The sequence below is a fragment of the Crocodylus siamensis genome, chromosome 11 (assembly GCF_052110815.1).
Source record: "Crocodylus siamensis isolate JL-2025a chromosome 11, ASM5211081v1, whole genome shotgun sequence".
Classification (NCBI taxonomy): Eukaryota; Metazoa; Chordata; order Crocodylia; family Crocodylidae; genus Crocodylus; species Crocodylus siamensis.
The window spans coordinates 30,087,236-30,112,226 of record NC_143405.1 but is presented as its reverse complement, the minus strand read 5'-3'; the positions used below and the strand labels follow the sequence as shown (position 1 = coordinate 30,112,226).

Genomic DNA, 24,991 nt, shown 5'->3' with positions numbered 1-24,991 from the left:
AAGTAACTATAGGCCTGTAAGCTTCACCTCGGTGCTCAGGAAGATCTTGTAGAGAACCATCAAGGAGCACATCTGTGGGGGGCCAGCATGGGAGATCACGCTCAGGGGCAATCAGCATGGGTTCATCAGGCAGATCATACCTGACCAATCAGATTGCCTTATGACCACGTAACTAAATCCTTGTATGATGGTGTCGCCATGGACGTAGTCTTTCTAGATTTTAAGAAGACCTTTGACACTGTCTCTCACCCCACTCTCATCAATAAATTAAGCAACTGTGGCATTGATGCCTATAAAGTTGGATGGGTAAAAAATTGGCTGATGGGGCGCACCCAGAGAGTAGTGGTGGACAGGTCGTACTCAACCTGGCGAGCTGTGAGCAGTGGGGTCCCCCAGGGCTCAGTTCTCAGGCCTGCACTGTTTAACATCTTCATCAGCGACTTGGACGAGGGGGTGGAAAGCACGCTGTCCAAGCCGCTGATGACACTAAGATGTGGGGCGAGGTGGACACACTTGAAGGGAGAGAGAGCCTGCAAATAGATTTAGACAGATTACAAAAGTGGGCAGATGAGAATAGGACTGGGCTCAACGTAGACAAATGTAGGGTGCTGCACCTTGGGAGAAGGAATCCACAGCATACATACAGGCTGAGGAGTTATCTTCTTGAAAGCACAGAGGCAGAACGGGATCTTGGAGTCACTACTGACTCCAAGATAAACATGATCTGCCAATGCCAGACTGCAGCCAGCAAGGCCAGCCATACCTTGTCAAGCATCCAAAGATGCATCTCAAGCCAGTCCAGAGAGGTGATACTCCCCCTCTATGCGACTTTGTCAGGCCGCAGTTGGAGTACTGCGTCCAGTACTGGGCGCCGCACTTCAAAAAGGATGTGGCCAGCCTGGAGAGGGTTCAGAGGAGGGCTACCTGCCTGGTGAGAGGGCAACAGGACAGGACCTATGAGGAGAGACTGAGGGACCTGAACCTGTTCAGCCTCAGCAAGAGGAGGCTGAGGGGAGACCTGGTGGCTGCCTACAAACTCATCAGGGAAGATCATCAGCAAATAGGAAGAGCCCTATTCTCCCCAGCACTACCTGGGGTGATGAGGAACAATGGTAATAAGCTGATGGAGAATATGTTTTGGTTACAGAGCAGAAGACAATATTTTACAGTTAGGGTGGCGAGAATCTGGAACCAACTTCCCGGGGAAGTGGTCCTCGCCCCTACCTTGGGCAAATTCAAGAGGAGATTGGATGATCACCTGTCTGCGGTCCTGTGAACCCAGCATTCATTCCTGCCTTTGGCAGGGGGTCAGGCTAGATGATCTGTTCAGGTCCCTCCTGACCCTACCTACTATGAAACTAATGTCTCTTTTATTTTTCCAAACTTGAGTCAAATCATTTTCCCATAAAATCTTTGCTAAAATAATATATATGCAAATGATTGCAGGTATGTACACAAAACAGTGTGTACATGCTGTGAGACATTAAGGCAAGAAAGTAAATTAAGAATGAAGGAAACAACTTGCTGCAACACCAAATCAACTAGCAATTTTTCTGAAAAAGTGAGTAAGATCTCAGCTTCCTTCATCTACAGTTAATTTGTAATAATCCAGCTCCATTTGAACATCTGGTGATCCCAGCTAACAGCTATAGCACTTTCAAAGTTAAATTCAGAGTGTACCATAGGTTGCTATTTTCATATGCTAAAACCTGAATGTTACTATCAGTTTCATAGACCTTGACACTTCATTATCAGCATCAATAACTATGCTAAAATCTTTTTTTGGAGGCACTGCCATGTATGTTAAGAAGGACTGAATGTACATATTTTCAAAGCTGAATGGCAGGTCTGTTCCATTTCAGTAAAATATAACAAGCAAGCAGCCAGTTCTGCAAATTTAAGGGATTACTCTCCATACTTACCCAGAATTCTGCTTTGCCATTGCCCTTCTTGCATCTCTCAGCCAAGACCGATACCCCAACAGTCACCTCAGATAATGGTTCTTCTGCTGCCTTCATGAGAACAATTTGAATCACACGCCCTTCATAGACATGGGCATCAAAGGATGATTTCCATTCTGGATACATGGTTGGTTTCTTCTGAACCAAAGTTTTTCCTCTTTCTGAAATCCACATAAGACAGGAAAAGTGGAAAGTGAGGACTCCATAGGCCAGTGTTTCTCAAACTGGAGTTATGACCTCCCCCCAGGCATGTATGTACAGCATATACAGGTTTTATCGTCTAAAAGGCATGTGAGAGGAAAAAATGGGAAAGCAGAAGGGAAAAGGGACATAAGAAGAAGGAAAGGAAGCAACAAATATGAACACCTCTAGTTTCTTCAGTAGTTAGACAGGATACAATATGTAATGACAAAATATTACTATTTTTATCATCTATCACAGTGGTGCTCAGCAGTGGCCCAGGGCAGGCATAGTGGGGCTCCATCTGGCTGCACAGAGGGGGCTGGGGACAGCCCAGCTTGATTTAGCCCCACTGTGAGAAGAGGGTATGGCCCACCCCCATCCAGTCCCATGGGGGGAAAGGGGTGTGACCTAGCCCCAAAGCAGTTGGGCAGGGGAAGGGATCTTGGCTTGGCCCCAACTCAGCAGTGCAGAGAGAAGTGAGAATGGTCTGGTCCAGATCTGGCTGTACTGGTGGAGGCAGGGGGGAAAGGGGCCATGGGAATTTGGTGAAGGAGGAGGGTGGCCACTGCTCCCCTGCCGCCAAATTTCCCAACCCATGGGGAGCCAACAAATTTCCCAACCCATGTCTCCACAGGTCTCATCTGGCCCAAGGGCCGGAGGTTGAGCACCCCAATCTATGACAAAGAAACATAGGGGGATAGAGTGGTAAACCACATAAAAAGGAGTAAGCTATCCAAAAGTTTGAGAACCACTGTTTTGTCTTTAAACTGGAGAGCAACAAGATGGCTTCGATTATCAAATCTGAAACAGGAGATAACCTCAGAAATTCAGATTATTGCCTAACTAAGCAATGGTGTTAATTTTCTGAAACTGGAGGGGTATTATCCCGAAAAAGTCATGGCATGAAAGTGCTAAGATACATCAGTGTTAACCTGGAAAGATAAACTGCAGTATGTGGGGTTTTAGTCTTTATTTCCATTTGGTTCACTCAAGGGTCTCTCAGCTAACACAGGTGCTTTGTTATCCATTGCAACGAACACTTGCAAAGCTCCGGGCCTACTCCTGGCAACAAAAGTCCCTTGTGGAGGCATGTGTCATTCAAGAAACTTGCAATCAATTGCCTCTAGCATCTCCATGCTTCCAAGTACAAAGGGGAGGCATATTTGCTAGTCAAAGTTCATTATGACAGCTGTTTGATATCCTGAGATACAGTTCCACACAAGCAATTGTGGAAGTGCTATGCTCATCCTGACTTAAGCTGAAACAGTCATTCCAGGATAAAAGTGACAAACATGAATCCCAGCATGGTGTATTGACCCAAAGGAAAAAAGCTCTAAATAATGCGAAAATTCCAGGACTTCATGCTGTGGCTTTGGCTGATCACCTTTCAATTATATTCTTCCCTGGAGTATCCACCCTATGCTACTGTGAGAGACAGCATGCTGAGCTAGATGGACCTGTGATTCAACCAGATATGGTCTCTCTTATTTCCTTATGACAGGCGGTGCTCGTGGTTTTGGCCCCATAGGTCAGATGAATGGTACAAGGCTAGTCTGCAGGCTGGATTGGGCCCTGAGCCAAGCCTATGTGCTGGGATCAGGCTCTGGGACCTCGCACTGGTTCCACTGACCCTGGATCAGGTTCCAGGGCCTTGTACTACCTCTCCCTAACCCCTGTCTAGCTGGGATTGGGCCCCATTCTGTCCTGCATGCCTGATTTAGTGTGCATATCTACAGACCACAGGACTCCCCACAAATTAATGGGGGGTTCTGAAGGCCAGAGGGCATGGTGGCAGGGGCTGGATTTGGCCTGTAGGCTGGAGGTTGAGCACCTCTGGATTAGACCATTAACTCACTCTACTGGACATCCACCACTACTAAATGGCAAATTAAGAAATAGTATATTTATTCATATACAAAACAAGGTTTTTCCCCCACAATCAGCATTAGTTTATAGTCTCATACAAGGAAACCATGTCAAATACATTGCCTATCATTAAACCACTGCCTAAAGTAGCATGTGTTCAGTAATGTAAACTGACTACACAGTTGATTAAATAAAACAAACACTATGTGGGACTATAAAACACATGGTCCATATTGGGCAAACATACTGATGGGAACCTACCACAAGGAAAGATTAGTGCAGCCCACCCGAATAAAATATATGCTAGTGACCATTGTGTGTATTCGTTCACAGCACCCACAATTTTTTAAGTCATGGTGAACCACTACATTGACTGCATTGCAACTTCTTCACTCCCACTTCACTTTCCCATTTTCAATGAGTCTTGTTTCTTCACCAGTCTTAAATGTCTGGCAAGCATCAACAAATTGGACCCCAAACAATTCACATATAATCTCTCTGTTACTCCTTCTCTCAGCCTGTTGCATATGATTAGTGAGGCCCTATCCTCCATTAGGTGGAGCTGGAATAGGCTACCATGCTCCTCAAGTGCATATAAATTTTTGGAGGATCCCAGAACTCTTGACAAGAACACCTGGTTCCAGTCATGGGCGGAAGGGTGTGGGGGGTGCTAATTAGCACATGGATCCTTTGGGGGGGGAGGGGAGGGTATCTAGAGCACACTCACATACTGAGCAGTGCTGAGCTGTGGGGTCACCCTGGCTTGAAAGGCTGTTGGCTGTGCCAGAACCCAGCCCAATGAGCTATGTGGAAAGTTGGCTTTGGGCTAATATTGTACATTGTTACTACTATATATAAGTAGTTACAAAAGTGCTGCATAAAAGTATGTTTATGGAGTATCTGTGCTAAAACATGCAGCATTTCCGAACAACACAAAATGCATAAATTCTGGATGAACTACATCTACAGTAGTACCCATAGTCTGACCTCTGTTCTTAAAAACTTTCAAAGGAGGAAATAGTCAACTCTTCCTAGGTAGACTGTTCCATTACTTTGCTATTCCTCTAACTAATTTCCCCCCTACCCCTAATATTTAGGATATTAGATCCAGAACTCTCTTGGTATAAATTAATCCAGTCTTTTCTTGGTAGTTTTGATAGCAATCTTGATAGTACTCAACTGATAACTATCCTCTTTATAACAGCCTTTTATGTAGTGAAGGCCAAAGACCCATTCAGTCATCTGTCTCCAAGACCAGACATTCCAGTTCTTTGGAGAATGTTTCCCAAAACTCTTATTCTTTTTGCTATCAGGCGTCAGAGCAGTAGGCAGGCAGACAAGTCCCCAGCTGGCCCTGGTTGCTATGTGGGACTGACTGCCTTCAACCGAGTCCCCTTAAGCAGCAGCCCTTTAAGCCCTCTGTGGGCTCTCAACGATGAAGATTTTCCTTCTGTCAGTGCTCCTGCTTTTTTATCACCAGTACTGTTCTTTTCTTCCTGGTCCTGATCCCTGACTGAGTATCCTAGTCTACTTCCTGCATTCTGTCCCCCTGTTCCCTGCTCTTGGGAATGAGGGGCTGCTGGGGGGGAGGGGGGGACAGGGAAGAAGCTACCCAGGGGAAAGAGGCTCCTGTGGAAGTAGGGTCTATGGGCAAAATTTACCCTGAGGAGGGAAGTTATTTGTGTTATGAAGCAGCTTGCTCATGTTTTTGTTCTGTTTGTATCAGAGGACTGTGGCTATGAGGGTGGAGGAGGCCATGAACAGGGGTACCTAGGTGGCATTCCCTTGTTCCAGGAGCTAGCCTTGAGCTAAAGGGGCAGTAGCTGGTGCTCAGATTGAAATTACAAGAGAGGCTGCTGCCAAGGCAGGGCTGATACTTGGGACTTGAGGCCTTAAAGGGTATACAAAGGTTGAGGGTGTAGCCGGAGGAAAAGGGGATGACGGCTACAACAGCTGAGGATCTGACAAGTTCTGAGAAGCCTACAGGAGTACTCCGTTCATGGGGAAGCACTCAAAGGGGTGTACGGGCCCCCAACCAGCAACCAGCAAAACTAACCTGCACTCTAGGGAACACCTCTCTCAACAACAATTAGAATAACATTAAAGGCATGGCAGACAAGAGACTGGAGGTGAGGTGGCACTGGGGGTAGGGCTCCTGGTGTCAGGGTAGCAGCACCCCCAAGGGTGCAAGCTACAGTCTCCACAGTGTTATCCATTACTAAGTCCACCTTTTTCCATTATCCAAATTATTATTTATGATTTGTAATACTGCATCTCCTGGGAGCCCTAAACATGAATCAGGAGAAAAAAATAATCCTTCAAAGAAGCCAGGGTAACCTCTCTCCCCAAAATTGCTAACAGAATCCATGCTTACTCTAATGTGGGAAAAGAACCCTCATTTAAGAACCTTTTTTCCAAGTTAAGTTTCTAGTCATTCAGTAACAGCTCATTTGATACACTCTGCTCATTGTGGTGAGCCATGCAAACAGCAGTAAAATGGCATAGTATTTCTTTATTAGGGAATGCCTGCCAAGAATAGCATTACAAATTTTGATGTTGACAACCCAGACCAACTCTCCTTGCCAAAAAACACTCTGAAATGTTCCTAAACCTGAAGGTCTTCTGCATTCTGTTGCAACTTTCTGGTTTTTCTCTTCTACTTGAACTGAAAAGTTTTTACCTGGAATTTAAAGAGTTGCAGCCAGCTAACTAGCACACGTTTCTACTAATAAAAATCACCTTCAGAACTTCAGTACTCTACATACAACTACAGACAATAAGAACATTTGTTATAGTAGTGAGGTATCCTCCCTTATTGTCAACTATGTTGCTACCATCTTTCATGCAAAATATTGCAGTAACCAGCTAGAGTTAAATAATTATGTACTTAATTAGTTGTAGAATATCTGCTGAACAATGGGGGTGGGGAGCTGGGGGGGTGTCTACATGAAACACTTTATTGCACAGTAAAACATCACTATCTACAAGTGTGCAGCATTTACTGTGCAGTAGATTATTCTACTGCATGGTTGCTTATTGCCTGTAAATACTACCTGCCTACTACCTGTAAGTACTGTGCAGTAGCACACATGTAGACAGCTGACTGGGAGCAAATTGCTCCCAGTAAGCTCAGACAGCAGGGGTGGGGAAACTGTCTCTTCCCCCCAGGCAGCTGCTTCCCAGCCCCCTGCCTTGACAGGCTGATCAGAGCATGGGGCTGGGAAAATGTCCCCTCCCCCAGCTGCTACTTCCTAGCCCCATGCCCAGATCTGCAGATTGGGACAGGGCGCTGGGAGACAGTGCCCTGGAGACACTGACACCCAGAGAAGCCTGGAGCTCCCCTTGGCTGCTGTAGGGGGGCACAGGAGGCCTGGAGTAGCCCTGCACTGTACTGTTATTCTTTGGAGTAAATGTGCTCCTATCCAAAGCAAAATTTTCCCAACGGGCACATGTATAGATACCCTGCTGGGGAAAGCTTACTACACAGTAAGTTTACAGTGCATTAATAGTGTAGGATTCCTTATTAAGAGAGTCTTCATAATGTCTTTAATTTTTTAAGCTTCTGCTCCCCTGGACAATAAAACCCTGAAAATCAAGACTAGGAATTACATTTTGTTCTTTCCTTATCACTCCAGTGGCCATTTTCTGGTCATCTACAGGGCATTTTTGCCACTTAAGTACCAGGGGAATTCTAATCCTGGATGCATATGGATGACTATGTAGACATGCAGACTGGCAATAATGGAATGAAGGATGCCTCCCTTCTTTCCCCACAACTAGCTGAGTGGCTATGGCACTTACAAGGGAGCTGAAGATCCTGGGTTCCTCTCCAGAAGGAGTTTGAACTATGCTGTCTTTGTTTTCCTAGCAAAATATAACACCACATCACAGTTCAGCATTACTGAGGGCTTTCTCTAGTGCTCCCTTTGAACCTGGCCTCTTGAGATGAAGCCATGCAGGAGAGATGTGAGGCCATGAGAAAGGGCACAAGTTAGTAGCGGTGTGACTCAGTATGGTGACTGTTGGCTTGGAGGTATCCTGGGGTTCAGCGTTGTCCCATGTGGGGTAGAAGCTACCTACCACCTGACCTTTTTATTCTATTACTATATTAGCAACTCAGCTTCAAAAGGAGCATGAAGAAAGCAGCAAGTAATGACTGACCTAAGGGTGGTGGCTAGAGTGCTGTGCTAGAAGGTCAGATACACCCAGGTTCATGCCCTCTGGGTGACGGGGTCCTAGAGTCCAAGTTTCCTAGGTGAGTGCTGTAGCCTGTGAACTATGGAGACAAAAGAGGAATGTGAATACTTATTCACTCTTTTGTTCAGTAGTCATGGGTTTTGGCTGATTCCATTTTCAAGTGTCTTAGGCTACTAAGGGTGTGTATATGTGCTATGGCTACTACTGGACGTGCTCAGCCTCCGTGATTATGTAGTTATGCAGTCATACATGTGTTCTTGGTTATACATTCAGAAACAGAATTCCCATGGGCATGAAAGGGTAAAAAATGGACACGTAGAGCCCTGCTATGCATTCAAATTAAAGTGAGATAAAAAACAGCTACAGAGTTGTTACATATTTTCAAGCACTAATTTCCAAGCACTGATTATGAATGGATATAAACTGTTGAGGAAGGACAGGCAGGGGAGAAGAGGAAGAGGAGGAGGAAGAGTAAAAGAGCTGTAAGCTTGCCTCTGGGTTAGGGTCAGAGGAGAGAGCAACAATGGTGATGTGATGGTGGGGTTCTGCTATAGACCACCAGACCAAGAGGAAGTGATGAATGATGCTTTTTTCACATGACTAGCAGAAGTTTCCCAATCACAGGCCCTGGTTCTCATGGGGGACTTCAATCACCCTGACATCTACTGGGGGTGACAATATGGCAGTGCATAGGCAATCCAGGGAGTTTTTGGAGAGTGTCGGGGACAACTTCATGGTTCAATTGCAGAAGCAAGCAATTAGGGGTCATGTTCTTCTTGACCTGCTGCTCACAAACAGGGAAGAATTGGTGGGGAATTTAGTAGTGGATGGCAACTTGGGCAACAGTGACCATGAGATGATTGAGTTTAGGATCCTGAGGAAAAGAAGGATGGAAAGGAGCAGAGTAAGGCTCTTGGACTTCAGAAAAGCAGACTTTGACTCCCTCCAGGAACTGATGGGCAGGATCCCCTGGGAGGCCATGTCTGAGGGGAAAGGAGTTTAGGAGAGCTGGCTGTACTTTAAATACACCTTACTGAGTGTGCAGGAAGACTAGCAAGTATGGCAGAAGAACAGCTTGGCTTAGCAGAGAACTTCAATAAGCTAAATCACAAAAAAGAAGCTTATAAGAAGTGGAAACTTGGACAAATAACTAGGGAGGAGTATAAGAGCACTGCTCAGGCACGCAGGGATGAAATCAGGAAGGTCGAAGTGCAGTTGAAGTTCCAGCTAGCAAGGGATGTGAAGGGTAACAAGAAGGGTTTCTATTAGTATGTCAGTAAGAAGAGGAGGAGCAGGGAAAGTGTGGGTACCTTACTAAATGGGGGATGCAACCTAGAGGATGAAGAAAAGGCTGAAGTGCTCAATGCCTTTTTCACCTCAGTCTTCACAGGCAAGGTCAGTTTCCAAACTACTGCATCTGGCAGCAGTTTGGGGAGAAGGTTAGCAGCCAACAGTGGCAAAAAACAGTTTAGGGCAGTGATCTCCAACCTTTTTAAGTACCAGATCCCTTTTTTAATTTAAGTACAACCCAGGATCTACCACCCTCTCCCCTACCTGTGCCCAGCAGGTAAGTCTGTGTGGAGGGAAGAAGGGGGTGCAGATCGAGGCAGAGGGAAAAAAATTATTTGGAGGGGAAGTTATTTGTGCTTCCCCAGCAGGTAAGTCTGTGGGGGAAGGGGTGGGGGGAGGGGAAAGGGCCATGGGGGGTGCAGATCGAGACCCCAGAAGTGAGAGAGCAGGGCATAGGCATGAGCAGGGGCTGGGGTGAGTGGGGCCCTGGCTGGGCTGAGTGGTGGGACAAGTGGAGGCTCAGGGTGCACGTGCCCCCCTGACCTGTGCATGGGGCGGAGGCAGTTGCCGCTGAACACTGTGCTTTGCTCCCTGCTGCAGCTGCCTCATGCCCCCTGCCTGCCCAGTGGTATGATGCACGTGGTGTCATGCAGCTCTTGGGGCAACGGCAGAGGCTTCCACCCCACGTGCAAATAGGAGGGATACATGCTGTGGGGGAGCACAGGTTGTTGCTGTGGGCTGGGCCAGGCTTTTCCCAGCTGGGAGCTGAGCCACACTGTGCCCACCATGCAGCAGCAGCTGCCTCCACCCTGCACACAGATGTGGGGGGGTATGCACAGCAGTGGAAGATGTATACAATGTTGGGAAACCCCCATGCCCCTGGACAAGCCACCCGGGCTCTGATCCTCCCAGCACCTGGACTGGCTGGGGCCCCACTTACCTCAGCACCTGCTCCGGCTTGTGCCCCACTCCCTCCCTCACAGCGGGGGCCTCTATCTGGCCCCCACCCCTTCCCTCCCCCACAGACTGATCTGCTGGCCTCAGCCCCCCAGCCTCAGATCAACTGCTCAAGGCTCCATGATTGACCAGTCAATCGCGATTGACTGGTTGGTGATCACTGGGTTAGGGACTATTTAGAAAAGCTAGATATATACAAGTCCATGGGGCTGGATAGGATGCACCTGAGGGAGTTGGCTGATGCACCTGCAGAGTCACTGAACATTTTTGAAAACTCACAGCCATTGGGAGAGGTCCTGAATGACTGGAAAGGGCAAATATAGTGCTCATATTTAAGAAAGGGAGAAAGGAGGATCCACAGAACTACAAACTGGTCAGCCTCACCTCATTCCCTGGAAAAATCATGGAGCAGGTCCTTAAAGAATCTATTTCTAAGCACTTGGAGGAGAAGGTGATGATTAGGAATAGTCAGCATGGATTCAACAAGGGTAATTCATGCCTTACCAACCTAATTGACTTCTATGATGAGATGTCTGGCTCTGTGGGTGCAGGGAGACCAATGGATGTGGCATACCTTGACTTTAGCAATGCTTTTGATGGGTCTCCCACAACATTCTCATAGGCAAGCTAAGGAAGTATGGGCTGGGTGAATGGACTGTAAGGTGGACAGAAATATGGCTGGAGCATCAGAATCAGAGGGTAGTAGTCAATGGCTCAATGTCAAGTGGAGTCAGGGGTCAGTCCTAGGGCCAGTTTCATTCAAGATCTTCATTAATGACCTGGAAAACGGCATGAAGAGCACCCTCTGCAAGTTTGCAGATGACACCAAGCTATGCGGAGTAGTAGGTATGCTGGACCAAAAGAAATCTCATGAGGTTCAATAAGGACAAATGCAAAGTCCTGCACTTAGGACGGAACAATCCCATGCACCAGTACAGGCTGAGGACTGACTGGCTTAGGCAGCAGCTCTTTAGAAAAGGATCTGGGGGTTACAGTGGACAATAAGCTGAATATCAGCCAACTGTGTGCCCTTGTTGCCAAGAAGACTAATGGCATACTGGATCTAATTGATAGGAGTGTTGCCAGCAGGTCAAAGGAAGCGACTATTTAGCACTGGTGAGGTCCCATCTGGAGTACTGTGTTCAGTTTTGGACCCCCCACTACAAAAAAGAAGTGGACAAATTGGAGAGAGTTCAGCAGAGGGCAACAAAAATGGATTGGGGGCTGGGGCATGTGACTTATGAAGAGAGGCTGAGGGAACTGGGCTTATTTTGTCTAGAGAAGAGAAAACTGAGAGAGGGTTTAATAGCAGCCTTCGACTACCTGAAGGGTGGTTCCAAAGAGAGTAGAACTAAACTATTTTCAATGGTGGCAGATGATGGAAAAAGGGGCAATATCCGACCTAAACTTCCCTTGCTGAAACTTGAAACCATTGCCCCTTAGTTTTTCCTGATAGCTAACCTCTTACTAGGAGGGTAGTAAAACACTGAAACAATTTACCTAGAGAGGTTGTGGAATCTCCAACCTTGGAGATTTTTAAGACCTGGCTAGTAGGCCTGTGTGAGTAGGCAGCTATTTGATCCGGCTTCGGATCCAGCCACTTCGGATGCCAGGGATTCAATCTGGAGCTCCAGACTGGGTTTCCGCTTTGATCCAGTTGATGGCTCTGAAGCTTTGGAGCCGCCTCAGATACGGCCATAAGATATAATGGGGAATCAATGAAATATCTATAACTTTGTTGTTTTTTGTCTGATTTGGATGAAACTTGCTGGGGTGGTAGCCCCTGGTGAGGCTACAAAGCTTGCCAAGTTTCAAGAAGATCAGCAGAGGGGTTTGGGGGGAACTGCACCCCAAATTCTTGAAAGCAAAACTCATGTCACGTGTACGTGTTAAGCCACAGTGTGGTGAAAACTGCAGAGGAGGTGGCCCCGGGTGAGGCCACAAATTCTGCCAAGTTTCAAGTTGAAAGGTGCAGGGGTTTGGGGGGAACTGCACCTCAAGCTGTGGACAAGCAAAACTCGTGACGTGGGTGACACTGTGTGTGTTAAGGCACAGCAGGGTGAAAGCTTCAGGGATGGTAGCCCCTGCTGTGGCCACAAAACCTGCTAGCTGTCAAGGAGGTAGGTGTAAGGGCTTCTGGGTTCTGAGGCCCTGCACCTCTAGCTGCTGACAGGCAAAACTTGTAACATGGGTGCTTGTGAGACTGTCTGTCTCTGTCTTGGGGCACAGGGGGGTGAAAACTGCAGAAGTGATAGCCCCTGCTGAGGTCATGAAGCCTGCAAGCTATCAAGGTGATAGGTGTTGGGGCTTCTGGGCTCTGGTGCCCGGCACCTCTAGCGGCTGACAGGCAAAACTCATGACATGGGTGCTTGTGCAACTGACTGTCTCTGTCTTGGGGCAGTTGATTGTCTGTATTGATTATTTCCTCTCCTTAGTCTGTGGTCTTGTAGGTGTTAATCAATGTTAATTAACTGGTTACATTAATTAGCAGTTATGTATTGTGCTGGTCCCTGAGTGAATCATGATTGATTGGTAACTGGTAACACAGTAGCTTAGCAGCCAGGCCTGCAGTAGGTTCCCCCCGCCCCAAGACAGACAGACAGTTGCACAAGCACCCATGTCACAAGTTTTGCCTGTCAGCAGCCACAGAAGGCCCAGCAAGGCCCCAGAACCCAGAAGCCCTGCAGCTATCTCCTTGACAGCAGGCAGGTTTCATGGCCGCAGCAGGGGCTACCATCCCTGAAGCTTTCACCCTGCTGCACCTTAACACACACAATGTCACCCATGTCATGAGTTTCGCTTGTCTGCAGCTTGAGGTGCAGTTCCTCCCAAACCCCTGCACCTACCTCCTTGAAACTTGGAAGGCTCTGTGATCTCACCAGGGGCTACTACCCCTGCAGTTGTCACCCCCTTGCATTGTAACACATTCACGTGATGTGAGTTTTGCATTCAGGAATTTGGGGTACAGTTCCCCTGAACCTCTACACCCATCTTCTTGAAACATGGCAGGCTTCAGGCTCTCTGTAGAGGCTACAACCCCTGCAAATTTCATCCAAATCAGACAGAAAACAACAAAGTTATAGATTTAATTGTTTCCTCATTATACCCTATGGCCAGATCTCCGAAGAGGCACCGAAGCTTTTCCAAACCACTTTGGAAATTCCAAACCACTTCAGAAAGCCTAATGAAGCCAGTGCTTCGATCCAGACATGCTGCTTCAGATGCCAAAGCGTCCAAAGCTTCTCTGGATCTGAAGCACTATCCGAAGACTCGCACAGCCCTACTGGCTAGACAAAGCCTTGGCTGTGTTGATATAGCTGGGGATGTTCCTGCTTTGAGCAGGGGATTGGACTAGATGACCTCCCGAGGTCCCTTGCAACCCTAATTTTCTATGATTCTAATTTTATAGCTGGACAGTCATTTTATTGCATTTTAATTTCTTTGAATGTGTGGCTGGTCTAAATTTATTGTGCAATTAGCCAGTTAATTATGTAATATATGTTATGTAGCAGGGGCCTTGGATGAACGAGAAAGAACTGAATCTAAGTCCTCTGCGTTGTAAAACTATTAGACCGTCCTGCTCATTTGATGCTAAAAATTGGCCCCAATAGCTGACAACCAGAACAACAGCGGGCACTCCCTTGGATAATGTGAAAGAGAAGATTATTGGAGCTAATCAAAAGTCAGGCAAGCCAGGTTAGCAGACGCATCAGCAGGTTATACAGAGAAGCTCTTTCCAGGGCTGTGGGTAGTATTGGTTGGGGACTGTGTGTACCCACTCCCATCTTCTCAAATTTCTATCCATATGTTACAAAAAGTGTTCTGAGAGAATACAAATGTTAAAATACTAAATAAAGGCTTCTAGAAAAAAAACTACACCAAACCTATGTTATACAATATTTATAAAATTTATTTTCATGAAAGTCACTAATTAATAGTTTGCATATATATTCTCAGAAAATGTTCATGACTGAAGGAGAAGCCTGGACCTGGCAAGACTGTAATCCAATCAAGCTACTTTTGTTGCTAAATCATACTATTAGGTCTTGTCATCAATGGCTGTTTGTAGAAATGTGTTCACTGTTTTCTGAACTGTGTCATCTGATATATGTCATAGGTTTGAATCAAATTTCAGTTTGAAGTAAGGGTTAATAGATGATCACAGACCAGTAGCCTGTGTGCTTGGGCAGGGCTGGGCGCTTAGTCAGGACACTTATATTGGTGAGGATTTGTTGGCACATTTGACTTTGTGAAAGTGTTACTTTGTACGTGATAGTCTCTGCTGTGCTGCAAAAACCCAACTGAGTTTCCCTTGAGGGGACTGATATATGCAGTGCTTATGTGCATTCCTAAGGAATGCTTACCTGGGTTCCTAAGGACTGTTTTCCCTAAAAGCAATGCAGTATATACATATTAATTAATACAGTTTATATTTTCTAATTCAAGATGTCCTAATCTGCCTTAACTTTAATCCTCATTCAGTGAGGATTAGTTAATTTGGACCGGAGCCAATTTTAATTCAGACTACAGAGATCCACATGTATACAGTGGCAGCAACAGTCCAGATTAAACCTAGGAAAATGTAAAGTCTATAAATGACCAATGATTTTACTGTGTGCAAATCAATGCACTGACATCAGTGAAGAATAGCTTTAGAGAAAAATACTGAAAAAAGAGTCATCCTACCATTTTCAGTTTCTTTTTTTTAAATTATGTCAGGGAGAGGGTGGCTTGTGTTCTTCCTCTCATCAAGCATATCTTCCTTTCCTAGTTGTCTATGGAGCCAACTTCAAAATGAGGGCTTGAGGGTGCTCTTTGCAATGCCAAACCCTTTGGGGGCCAACCTTTTTGTCACAAATGAGCCCTGCACTCTCCTCCAAGTGCCATTTAAATCCTCTTCCCCTCTACGATCTGCTGCTCTGCTTTCTGCTCCCGGTCCTGTGTTCCTTGCCTGATTTTCTGCTTTGCTTTCTCTTTCCTTACCTGTCTGACTCTGTACTACCTTATCCCCTCCCTGATCTGTTGTTGCCATGTAGAGGCTGCCCATGCCACTTATGGCGGCCACACCTAACCAAAGACCTGGTGGTTAAAGTACTTTCCTATGAAGTGGGAGATATAGGTTCAACCCCCTCCCCCACACCCTCCTACTTTCTAGGCAAGTGCATTAACCATTAGGATCTTGGGCTGAAAGGAGAGAGACCTGTAGGCGCTGCCTCGTCCATTTTACTTCCAGTAGGTTCACTTATGTAGCCTTTTTAGGAGGAAATGGAATCCAAACCCTGTACAAATGTCAAAAGCTGCAGTTATGCAGATATAAGAGCCTCTCACTGGTAGGTACATGAAGGTGAAACAGCATTTAGCCCTATAGTGCTCCCCAACCTTTCAGGTAAGTACATTTTACTGTTTAAGAGGATTATAAGCACTAACACCTGTTTTTGCATATACAGTGGTTTGCAAATGCTCGTACATTACTTTATTACCAAACACCCAATAAAAGGGAGCAAACAATTCTGACACTTACATTTCTTTCTGGGCAGAAGGAGGAAGTTAGTAGCAGTGAACTGAATCTTACACAGTGCTGAGTGCTTTGGCTTGGAGTCAGCATAACCTTTAGGCCTAGGCTTTGTTTTAAGAAAATGAGTACACTCATTGAACTATTCTTATTCCCAAAGTACAGTTCTTGCTTAAGAACTCTTCAGGATCAGAATAAGACTGCTCTGTAACTCACAGGCTTGAGTTCTGCTTTCCATGTTAAGAGTGCATTCCTGTCCAGAAATGTTATATCAGAAATGTCCTGTCCGGTCATTACAGTACCTGTTGTTAAGGCCTCCTTCATCTTTATAGCACAGAAGGGCTGTAGCTGCTCCTCCTGATTCTCCACTGGTCCCAACTCAAATGAGTTGAAAGATATTCGCAAGAATGGAGCCATTGCTCACAATACCAGCCAACACCTAGGTGGATAAAGGAGAATGTAAATCCTAGGGTAAAAAAATTGGTTAAGAAAAAGAAAACAGTCACAAGATTCCTCAAATGTCAAAACAGTATGATCTAGTATCTAAATTTGAGCCTGTCAGTTGTGTAAATTTGTTGATTTGGGCATAAAACTTGCATGGTAAAAATTTGGGGGCATTTTTGAGAACGTAAACATAAGTTGATCAGAATATAGTAAGCCAAACCTACATATGACAAGAAAAAATATTTGCTTGAGAGATAAGATTTAAGAGAACCTCCACGAAATATAGTGGTGGATTTACAATCTGTAGCTGCACTTGTCTAAATATTGTCTCTTAGAGTAGAATTCTATTTCCTTTTGTGTGCCTGCCCGGCAGCTTTTTAGCTGCATATCTGGGCCTTTTCACACTTACCTCTGCACTTTGAATGTGTAATTGTGTGTGTTTGCGTGTGTAGTCTGAGAATGCACAGTACAATACACACTGGCCAGGCAGGTACTTGGCTATGTTTGTGCATGCCTGAGTGTAAGTCACAGAAAAAATGATAAGAAGCAGGTCCCTCTATGTATTAGCCACAATGGCTTTTCAACAGGGAAGCAGGAGATCTGGATTCTGGGCCCATCTTTCACTTCTTACTACCTGTACATTAACTATAACACCTCAGGTTAGGTTATATCCAGAGTAGTGGTGTAATAAGCAGAGTTGATGCCTGGGGCAACCCTCCAGTTGTTGCTTTTAAAGCAGGAACAACAGCAACCAGAAATTGTTCTGCCTGGCTATGGTGCTAGGGTGTGATCGCTGCAAAGATGGGGGGTAATCTGATACCCTTCTTAACTTGGCACCCAAGATGGATACTGCTCTCACCCAACCCTAATTATACTCCTGCTTCAGGGTCTTCCCCAGAGCTCCTTTTTAAGTTCAGCCACTGCCCCTTGGGTTTACCAGTCATTAGATAAAGTGGATAAAGGACAATACAAGGAAACTTTTACCCTGCTGAAACTAATGGTCCTAGCTAGAACATAGCCCCTCCCCTTTCCACCATTAAGAACATTTTCTCCCATTTAGAAGATTCTTTAAGTCTATCTGCTTCACCTATCCTTCATGTCTCTCCACGTACAAAGATCAAACAGAATTGGAAAAAACCTTACTTTTATAGATGGGATTTTGTTCATAGTGTACAAAATATACGTTTTTAATTATTATTCAGTCTTGTGAAGGTGCAGCATTGTGCAACTGCAATGGCAGTCAAATGGAAAAAGGACACAGCTTGTATTGTTTAATACAGTCTCTGTTTTTAAAAGTGTGGAACTGAATCTATATTGTTCATCAACTTTCATAGACAACCGAGATGGGGTTAATATTTTCCTTCAGCATTGCAAAGTAATCACTGCAGCTCTTTCAACATGAATATGCTGTTTAAGTGGCCCATGTATCACAAGTCTGTGTTTACTTTCTCGCTTTGTTAAATGCCCTCAGCAGAAAGCAGAATTAAAGAAGTTTAAAAAATATATACTTCTCTGGCCCTGGCTGCCTGTCAAAGATGACAGGAGGCAGGGGCAGTAGGACTCAGGGGGAAGCTACTGGCAGGAACCAGAGGCAGCAGCAGCAAGGCCCGCCGCACCCCTTCCCCCCCATCCAGAAGCTCCTACCTAAGCAGAAGCTTCTCACCTAGGAGCCCAGGGCTGCTTCTTACCTCCCTCTGCTGGAAAGGGAAATTCAGATAAGAATGGGTGGAGGGAGGGGAAGATTGCCGGTGCAGCAAGACCCAGCTGGCACCATGCCGTTTCCAGCTAGCCGCATGGTGCTCCTGCTGCGTTGCATGGTTCCAGCCCTGCAGCCAGAACCGTGTGGTGCTGGAGCTGCAGGTATGGGGGGGGGAGGAGTAGCAGCGGGGGCTAGCATGGGGCCCCAGGGGTCAAGGCCAGCAGCAGCAGGAGCAAGCTGGGAGCTGGGGGGGGCGCTGGATCCTGCTGCATTTTGATTCTAGCATTGCAGGCAGGAACAGCAAACTGCCAGGATGTGCCGGCCATGCGGCAGCATGCCACTTAGCTCCTGGCTGCAAAGCTGGGATCACAGAACGCAGCCGGAACCAGCCCGGCCCCGCAGCTCCCAGCTTGCTCCTGCTGCCACCTCTACCGCAACGTATCTGCAGCTCCCACACTCACAGAGGGGGAAGCCCCACAGTGGAGCCCACTGCCTTCCCCGCCCCATGCTACACAGGTTCCCAGACTATTTGGAGTTGAGGGAGCCCTGTCCCCCACTTCCCTGTAGAGTCCAGCAGGGCTTCCCCTATGGCAGTGTGGGTGCTGCAGGTGAATTGCATGGAGCCCCTGTGACAGAGGCGGCCAGGCAGGCTCCGCTTCACACTCCCATGTGCAGCACTGCTCAGAGACGTACCCCACTGGACACCAGTCTCTGCACCAGGCACAAGTTCCCTAAGCCCCCCTGCCTACTGCTGCTGCCAGCAGCAGGGGCTGCATGCCATGAGGGGGAGTGTGGGGAGCCACAGCACCCCACAAACCTCACATACCCACACAACCCTCACCAACATGTACACACCCCCAACATATCCTATGCTTTCCCACACACCCCACCTTACACGCACCCCACATTCCCCCCACACAGTGAGACTATTTTTGAGTTATTATGCAATCCCTTCTACTTATAGTACACAAACACAAATCATGACAAATATTTTTGTAATCAAATTAAAATGTTATAGTAGATGTTTGACTTCTAGCGTACAATTCGGTTTTTTTTCTGGTTCTAAGATGCCAACCACCCTCCTAAAAAGAGTATTTCAGGGGGCAAGGAGACGGACTTCTGGTGGCAAAGATCAGGGGTTAGGGTGCAGGACTTCTGGTCCCAATATGGTGACTAGTGGGAGGGTCAACTGTCAAAGGGCGTGGTTACCTATACGGCCCAACAGTTTGCCCAAACTCGTTAAGCAGCCCTTCACCCAAAATAATTGCCCACCCCGGACTAAGACGAAATTCAGAAAGGAATCATGGAGCTTTTGAATAATAGGACTGAAACTAAAAGCATCAAAACATCTACAGTTGAAGAGATGATTAATTGCATTTTTTCTTAAACTACTGATGATGCATAAGATTCTGAATACAAATATATTAGGAAGGGTTCTGTACAAGCCATCATACAAAGGTAGTTTGTCAATCGTGTTATTGTCCATGAAGTCTCCTTTTTGATGATACAGCAGAGAAGGGCTGTCAAACTCATCTGGTCCTGTAGACCAGATGAGCCTAGCTGGGCCAGTCTGTGGGTTGGACAGGACTGACCGCCACCTGTGTAGTGCCCACAGTGCTGGGTCCTAGTGCTGCAGGCAGCACAGGAGGTTGGTCTGAGGCACTGCATGCAGCTCATGCCCTGGACCCTCTGTGCTATGTGTGGCACCAGGTCCAGACAATGCACCTAGGGTAATGCACACCTTGTGCCAGCCCTCAGGGCTATGTGCACAGCAACCCCTGGGGCCAGTGCATGAGTTGGAGGTGAAATTTGGGCCTGAGCTTATACTGGGAATGCCTGGTTCTAATTAGGTCAGTCAATGACCCTTATTTGACCTGGTACCTGCAGAGCATGTGCAAGAGCATACAGAGGCTGATAGAGAATGTCATGTGCACACCCATGAGCCAAGTGCAGAGGTCTGGTAGATGGACTGTACAACTCATATAAAAGGGACTTTTGATTGACAGATGGTGTGTAAGTGTGTGTCTGGGTACGTTGGTGCACAGCTGTGTATGAATGTGCTGTGAGCGTTGGTGGGTTTTATGAGGTATGTGGCAGTGAGGAAAAGAGTGGTGAGAGAAAAGCATTGGATTGGAGCACGATGTGCAACTGTTCTGAAGCTAGATTACTGGATGGTTCAGCGAGAGTACCGTGGAGGTACACCGTAGCCCTCACGTCTGGTGAGACTCCAGAGGTTTCCTACTATTGAGGAATCAATACTCTTGATCATCAGTGAGAGTCGCCATGGTTGGCTCCCTGGGTTCTTGTCCTCTGGGTATGCATAGCACATAAGAAGCAGCCCTCTACCCTCTGGTGTGAGTATCACTCATCCTCCTTTTCTCTTTCTTTTCCTCGTTCCTTAATTATAAGTGGAAGGTAAGCCACCACTGAACCACCATCTGTGGTGCCAAATACTGCTGAGGGACCTGAGGCAGCAGAGGGTTCCTGAGTTAAAAAAGTTTCCCCTCCCCTCATTATAATAAAGTTTGCAACCACCTTGAATGTGTTGCTAGATAAGGAATTAATGTAAGGCATAGAATTTAGGAATAGGACTAGAGTGTTATAGAATAGGAATCTTTACATTGTTAAACTTGTTTACTTTTGTTCTTGTACTGTTATATTTACCTGTTTTCTGAATATTTAATAAACCATTTCATTCAAGTACCTATATATCTCAGTGTAAATTTTCCTTACTTAGCTATAATATAATTAATTGTTGGGTTGATTGGGCGGTAACAGATACACCCTGGTCAACTTGTCAGCCAGTGCCGGGCCAAAAAACATTTTGTTTGGTCACCGGACTAGCGAGTCAGCCATTAATTATACAACCCTAATCAGATGCTAATTAAGTCTGGGTCCAACACATGATGCATGTGATACACAAGGTTGGACACAGCACTGCATGTGGCGCAGTGGGTTTGGGAAGCAGGCTGCATTCACTGCCCTGGACTGACCCTCTGTGTTGCCTACAACACCAAATCCAGCCTGCACATCATGGGCAGTGTGTGCCCTGTGCTGGTCCCTGTGTGGTATAGAGCACACAGCCAGTTCAGCCCCATAGACTATATGCAGCACCCACCAACTCCAGGGCTCGCTATGCATGCAGCACAAGGAGACTGGCATGGGGCATATGCTGCCTGCCTGCAGTATGCAAGCTGGACCCCACACCACATGTGGCACAGAGAGTCTGGGGTGCAGACTGCATGTGCTGCCTTGTGCTGGCCCCTTGTGTTCCGTGCACCACGCATGGCACCAGATCCAGCCCATGGGGCATATGTTTGACATCTCTGCATTACAGGATACGCTCAGATACTCAGATGTCATTAAAAAAAGAAAAAAATTAGGGCTGTGTGGAATTTCACTAAATGTTTTGTTTTGAACCTGTTTCAACACATTTCAAGCTCAAAACAGCGGAATTGAAATGTTTCAAAGCTTTTTGTTTCATCTCTGAAGAAAAATAAGGGCACACACAACATTCTGAAAGTTTTGAAACATTTCAAGTTTTGAAGCAGCTCAGTGGCGGTGGGGGGAACGAGAGAAAGCCAGGGCTGCGCTCCAAGCAGCTCTGCAGCCCCACCAAGCACAGCCTGGCAGCAGGAGGCAGAACGCAGCCCTGGCTCTGCCTGCCTCTCACCGCCACGCTGTGCTCTGAGCGGCTTTGCAGCCCCATGGAGTGCAGCCTGCCAGCAGGAGGCGGGCAGAGCCAGGGCTATGTTCCACCTCCTGCCACTGGGCTGAGCTCCCGGAGCCCACCACCAGTCCCTGGCGGCAGCCTCCTGTCATTTGTTGCAGATCCAGGGGCCCACACCCCCGGAAGGAGTCCAGCGCAGCCCTCCCAGGGGTGTGGGCCCCTGGATCTGCACGTCAGATGACAGGAGGCTGCCACTGCCGGCAAGTGTCAGGAGTTTTGCTTTTTGCTGTGTGAGGTGCAGTTTCTGAGAAACTACTGCACCTACCTACTTGAAACTTGGCAGGCTTCATGCCCTCAGAAGGGGCGGAATTTCCCAGCAATTTTCATCCAAATCAGGCAAGAAATGACAAAGTTTTAGGCATTTTCATGATTCCCCATTATAGCCTATGGGCAAAACATCGAAACACATCAAAACAGTGAAACAGTTTCAATGAAATGAAATGGGACAGTGCTTCAAAATGATTAAATGAAACATTGTCCCTTTGAAATGACAAAATGAATGTTGAAATGAAAAGATGGTGTTTTGCACAGCCCTAAAAGAAATTACATCATGATACTTAAGTGCAGACCGATGAATTCTGATTTCTTCCATTAGAGAATGTAGACCCAATTTTGATAGCACTTAAAACAAAAAAAATAACTGTCCTAGACAACAGAGTCTAGAGTATTCACACCAGTGGAACACTAAGGTTAGAAACTGGCTTTTCTTATTTCAATCCTACAACTCACTGTAGTCAACTGAAATTGCATTGGCAGGAAAAATGCCGATATCCAACTAAAATTTAGTGAGATCACACCTATCTCTCTCTTTCAAAATAGTGCTCTGAGGATGGAGGGCAGCACTTTAATTAGAACAGCTTCAAGAGCAGCTCTAATTGAAATGTCACCATGTCTCAAGTATCGGCATCCCCATGCTTAAAAATGACAGTGGGAGTTCTTGAACTAAAGCTTGTTCAACAAGTATCCTGGTTTCCTGGTTAGAAGTCAGGATCAGATCATTTGCTCTATCTGGGATAAGGAAGGAATTGTACAGTCAGATCAGTATGGACTGTGGATTTTTTTTCCTTCCTTTGTAGTGAGAACATGCTGTTCTACCTTAGATCTCTTGCAAATACTTTTAACAACTTCCTGTCCTTTCACTGGCAGGGTACTGACAGTGTCCTTATCCCTCTGCTTTACCTCTGGCAAGGTAAGGTGTTCTTGGTGTTTTGGGGCATTGTGCCTCTTAGTTGAGTGAGCGAGTTGTTCATGTAGTGGCAAGAACAGGTTATACAAACACTTGTCCAGAATGGTTTAGTTGATCCCTACATGATCCTGCCTTAAGCAGGGAGTTGGACTAGATGAACCTCTGAGGCCCCTTCCAGCTCTCCTTTCAATGATTCTAGGTACTGACCAGGTCCCTCTTAGCTTGAGAAATCCAAAAATGGAAGGCCCATCTTTTCAATGGGATATGCAAAATACCAATGACAGGTAAGTCAGCCCATGGTCAGAGAATGGTTGTGGAAAATGAAAGCAGAAATAATCTGGTATTTTCTGCAGCAGATTTCTAGAAGTACTATATTTGCAGTGAATAGCATATGCTGTTACATGTGCTCCCAGTAACATGGGAGCACCAGCAAGAATGCTTGTACCATAACAGCTGCTGCAGCCACCAACTACATGGGAGCACTTAGAACAGCTGAGAGAGCAGCCTCTGCAGGATGGTAGCAAAGGGGTGGGCAAAATATGGCCTGTGGGCCATATCCGGCCTCCTAAGTGGTTCTATCCAGCCCGCGGCAAGTCCCTCAGCTCTGCCTGGCCCAGACACCACTGCACCATGGTGCTTGCAGTCAGTCCCACTGCCCCCAGGTGTGGAGGTGCTGCCTAGTGTGGAGTGCAACCCACTCTATCTCAGCACATGGGGTCAGGCGGTGTGGCCATCGGACTCAGGTTTCATAGATTGATAGACATTTGGGCTGGAAGGGACCTCAGAAGATCATTGAGTACAGCCTCTGCCCCAGGGGCAGGAAGTAAGCGGGAATCACAGGATCCCAGCAAGATAAACATCCAAATGTCTCTCAAAGGCATTCAAAGTAGGTGCTTGAACCACCTCCGGTGGCAGTCTATTCCAAACCTTGGGGGTTCAGACAGTAAAGAAGTTCTTCCTCATGTCCAGCCTGAAACAGTCACAGAGGAGTTTGTGATCGTTCGACTTTGCCATCCCTTGGGGCGCTCTGGTGAACAGACATTCCCCCAGATCCTTGTGAGCACCCCGATACACTTATAGGTGGTCACCAGATCACCCCTGAGCCTGCGCTTTTCCAGGCTGGAGTCCCATAGCTCTCAGCCTCTCATCATAAGGTCTGTTTTCCTGACCTCTGATTATGTGTGCGGTTCTCCTCTGCACTCTCTCAAGCTTCTGGGCTGTCCCTGTCATAGTAGGGCTCTCTCGCCCTCCCACTCCTGCTGCTGCTGCCAGTGTCTCTGCTGCTGCCACTGGACCTGGCCCTGCTGTCCAGGCACCCTGGCCTTTCTGCCCTGAGCCCACTGCTGGGGGCACCAGAGAGTGTGAGGGTGGGGCCTCCATGGAGAGTGACCTGGAACCCCCATGGGCAGGGCACACTTAGCTGGCAGATATGACAGGTCTGCAGATAGGTGGGGAGTGGCATTCAGGAACGGGACAGTTGGGTGGGGCTGGGATTGTGAGGCAATGACAGTGTGGGCTCGGGCTGAGCCATGGTCTGTTCTCTGCCCACCCTTGCAACAGGTGTCAGTTCTGTGGGCAAAGACTAGCCCCTGACTGCAGAACCAGTGCTTGTCACAGGGACATGTGGGGAGCAGATCTTAGTTCTGCCCTGGGCCCACACCGTTACCACCCCATGATCCTAGCCCCAGCTCCGCCCACTTGTCCCACTAGTGAACACCGCTTCCCACTCACATCCCATCCACCTGGCTGAGTGCACTCTGCCCGCAGGGGTCTCAGGCCTGCCCTGGCACCCCCAGCAGTAGATGCAGGGAGGCTGTGTGTGTGTGTGTGTGTGTGTGTGTGTGTGTGCGCGCGCGCGCGCGTGTGTGTGCGTGTGCGTGTGTGCGTGTGTGTGCATGTGTGCGTGCGTGTGTGTAGCGAGGCATGCACACTCTGTGTGTGTGTAGCGAGGCATGCACACTCTGTG

The 24,991-nt window shown here is 47.1% G+C and overlaps 1 protein-coding gene across 3 annotated transcripts in view; it reads right to left on the bottom strand.

Annotated features, from left to right (window-relative positions):
- Nucleotides 1–24,991, bottom strand: part of PRKCD (protein kinase C delta) — a 135,725-nt gene that overhangs the window by 52,096 nt on the left and 58,638 nt on the right. For all 3 annotated transcript variants that reach the window (XM_090021500.1, XM_090021498.1, XM_090021501.1), the window contains exons 3-4: nt 16,269–16,405; nt 1,923–2,122 (exon numbers count right to left, since the gene is read on the bottom strand). In XM_090021500.1, the coding sequence (XP_089877626.1) occupies nt 1,923–2,122; nt 16,269–16,383 (315 nt within the window). In that variant the 5' untranslated portion in view covers nt 16,384–16,405. The remainder of the gene's footprint in view (nt 1–1,922; nt 2,123–16,268; nt 16,406–24,991) is intronic.